We start from the raw sequence: 3,538 nt of genomic DNA, 5'->3' as shown, positions 1-3,538 counted from the left end.
GGGGGGGGGGGGGGGTGTCATACCCGAGGCTGTATGTATAGTTCTGACCCTGTGTGGATCAGAGGAAATACATCCAAACTTGTTTTTTAAACTTATTTAGGTTTTAGTTTCACTATGAGACTAAAAGCATGATTATTGACAGGATGTCCAACATCATCAGTCTGTTCAATCCAAACCGGAAGAAACTCGGTTCTGATTGGAAACCAGAGTCACTCTGTCAGAGTTCTGAAGGACCCGTTTGGATCCAGTAAAATAAAGAATATTATGAGGAATGTGTAAAACGTTATCACGTTTCATTCATTTGAAGACTAAAGACATGTCCATCACTGACCTGCAGCACCGAGTGTCCCAGAGGACTGTTCTCCGGAAGTTCGGCTTCGTAGTGGTTCCTCTCGAACTTTGGCGGGTTGTCGTTCTGATCCGTCACAGTGACCCGCAGCAGAGCGCTGCTCGCCCTCGGTATCTTCCCGCCATCCACGACTCGAATGTTCAGGTCGTACGAGTCTTTCTTCTCCCGGTCCAGGTTGCCCATGACGACCAGCTGCGGCTGCTTCTCGTCCGTGTCCAGGGCGACCTGCAGGCTGAAGAGCTGGTCAGCGTCCAGGCCAGCGCTCAGAGAGTACTCGGCCACGCCGTTGGAGCCGGAGTCTCTGTCGGTCGCCATGGCGATGGGGAAGAGGGTGCCAATGTGGGTGTTCTCAGGAATGGCCAGGGTGAGGATCGGTGAGGAGAACTGTGGCGTGTTGTCATTGATGTCCAGAACCTCGATGCGTCCTTCGATGAGCCGCGGCCCTGAGCCGATTCCCTTCACCATGTCCGTGATGGACACCTCGAACTCCAGGAAGCATTTATCGTCCTCAAACAGGTTACGGCAGTCTCTGAGTCTCTCGCGGTCGATGGGGATCTCAGTGGTGTAGATGTCTCCGGTTTTCCCATCCACTCTCAGGTACGGAGCGCCGATCTCCAGCTTGTAGAGATGCCCGGTGTCGGGCAGGCCCTGATCCGCCGCCAGGCTGCCAATCAGTGTGTTGGGCGGCTGCTCCTCAGGAACCCGGTACAGGATGTCTGTGGGCGCAGCGCCGCACGAAACCATCAGGGCAACGGCCACGAGCGCCACGACATCCCACCTCAGCGCCGCCATCTTTCTGCCAAACCAAACAGGAAGAGCGTCGTTTCTGAAACAGAAAGACACGAGAGTCAGGTCAGAGACACTCCGTCACCCAAAATTTAACATCAAATCAGATTTACGAAATTATTTTATATGAATTGACTTTCCAAGAGACCAGAGACCAGAGACCTAAGACTAGAGACCTGAGACCAGAGACCTTAGACTAGAGACCAGAGACCCAAGACTAGAGACCTGAGACCAGAGACCTAAGACTAGAGACCAGAGACCAGAGCCCTGAGACTAGAGACCTAAGACTAGAGAACAGAGCCCTGAGACCAGAGACCTAAGACTAGAGACCAGAGCCCTGAGACTAGAGATAACTTGGTGGGACTTGGTGCTACAGAAATGAACTGAACTTGTTCCTGACACCTTTGCAGAACTTCCTGTCTCACCTAGTGTCCTGTAAGTGAGACAGGAAGTTCTTTATGCTCATTTTAATGAACATTTATTGAATACAATATATTTTTTTAGAAGTAGCTGAAACAGATCCTCATTTCTTCAGTTTTTTCTTTTTACACTTTAGATCATTCAGTGTTTTAGACCTCAAAGGGATTCAGAAACCCTAAATCCAAAGGAATTCCCTGAAAATGATTCCCAGGAGTAAAGTTGTGGATACTTTAGGAGCGACAGACTCCTTAAATCCCCTGACTGGTCAGAAGGTATTTTATTATGATTTGAACTTTTCACTGTTGAATAAATTGGATCCGCAGCACCTCCATCTGCCTCTCAGCCAATTAAGGTTTAAAGTTCCAATAATCCCACATTTAGAGTAAAAAGGTTTTATTTACAGTAAAGTTTAAACTCTTTCTGACCTCACTCTCTTCCTAAAAGAACCAAATGTTTTCCTGGTTCCATCATTTGTAGGAGCTTCTGGACTGCAGGTCGTCGAGGTTAATCTTTTACTTTCTAAATGTCTTCAGCCTGGAAGCAGAAAGCAGGATGTTTCTTCCTCTTTAACCCTTCGAACACTCAGACACTCGTTCAAGTCGAGTGTCTGAGTTTATGTTTCCTCCGATCAACTCATTACTTTAATGACAGCTTCGACAAACAAACAACTGAAACAGGACTGACTCCAGACATCCTCGGAGTTAAATAATCATCTCAAACATCTTGATGGAGTCAAACAGTCAGCTCGGTTCCTGATCTTTTCTCATGAAACTCACGTTGAACTTATTAATCATCCTGAAAGAAACCCTGCATGTTACTCACTCATAACGTCAAACTCCTGATGTTCTTAAATCTGAGAGAACTGCGTGTTTTTGACATTTATTTGACGTGAAAAATGAGCCTCATTCAGGTTTTCCTACGAGTTAATTTGTCCCAGCTGACGTCCTGAACACAGGCAACCTGAAATGATGAATTGAGCATAAAAACATTTCAAAAGGCCTCAGAGTGGATCAGCGGAGAGCTCAGATTAAACCCAACCGGGTGGGATTTAACTTATTTCCCTCTGTTTACACCTGAAACAAAGTCCTTGTTGTTTTCTGTGAGACGGAAGGAAACAGATCGGAGCTCCTGTCACCTGCTGATTTCCTCCTCCAAACCAACAAACTCTGACCTCTGACCCTGCAGCATTTCAAGCGTCGCCGTGGAAACCGACTGAGCAAACATTCCTGATCTGACTGAAAACGTGAAAAGCTTCAGTTTCTACATGAAACCTGGTCCTGATGGAGTCTGGAACCTGAGGAGCCAGAATGCTTATCGCCCGCCGCCAACACCATCTCATTGTGACTTTCAGAAGAAGGGGATCACTCAGCTACTACCACACTGTTAGCCATGACGGCCATCTTGAAAATCAGTTGTAAGTGTATGATTACTTCTACTAGGTTCTGAAATATTTTGCTAACAGACACATTGGTGATAAAAGACTGAAGTCCTTCAGTAATATTAATTTAGTGGCTGGTAGGAAAGCTATGCTTCAAACACACATCACTACTTCATCATTCATTCATTCATTCATTCGCACAGAGCTTCTAAACCTCTGCTTTAAACCACCTGCAGGATGCTGCAGGAGTTCCTTTTTCTTTTTCCTGCAGATTTCTGAGAAAACGCCTTCAAGAAACAAACGTCGGGTCGTGAGAAAACTGGAGGATGAGATGAGTGACGAGGCCGTTCCTGTCCGTCCGTTTGTTCACATGCAGCGTTGTCTCCTCGGGGGGACGGGTCGGTCAGAGATCGTCCAACTCGTCCCTTTTCCCACAAACCCCCCCACCCTCCGAGTGTTAGTGGAAAAACAGGAGCGGGGGCTCCGCTTGAGACCAGAGTCCCGCTGCCAGACCATCTGAGACGCAAGGACTCCCAAAGGGGAGTGGGGGGTCTCAGTCATCAGGACATGGTGGGGGTCTCAGTCATCAGGACATGGTGGGGGTT

At 47.5% G+C, this 3,538-nt stretch overlaps 1 protein-coding gene across 5 annotated transcripts in view; it reads right to left on the bottom strand.

Moving 5' to 3' along the window:
* The window catches only part of LOC108250410 (protocadherin-1-like), a 175,771-nt gene that overhangs the window by 163,695 nt on the left and 8,538 nt on the right, over positions 1-3,538 (bottom strand). For 4 of the 5 annotated variants that reach the window (XM_037977286.1, XM_037977284.1, XM_037977287.1 and 1 more), the window contains one exon: positions 332-1,175. In XM_037977286.1, coding sequence (XP_037833214.1) covers positions 332-1,141 — 810 coding nt within the window. In that variant the 5' untranslated portion in view covers positions 1,142-1,175. Of the gene's footprint in view, positions 1-331; positions 1,176-1,980; positions 3,527-3,538 lie in introns of those variants that run through there. The other variant, XM_037977285.1, reaches the window with a different exon arrangement.

This window comes from Kryptolebias marmoratus, linkage group LG9 (genome assembly GCF_001649575.2).
Source record: "Kryptolebias marmoratus isolate JLee-2015 linkage group LG9, ASM164957v2, whole genome shotgun sequence".
In the NCBI taxonomy this organism is placed as follows: domain Eukaryota; kingdom Metazoa; phylum Chordata; class Actinopteri; order Cyprinodontiformes; family Rivulidae; genus Kryptolebias; species Kryptolebias marmoratus.
This window is presented reverse-complemented; position numbering and strand designations above follow the sequence as displayed.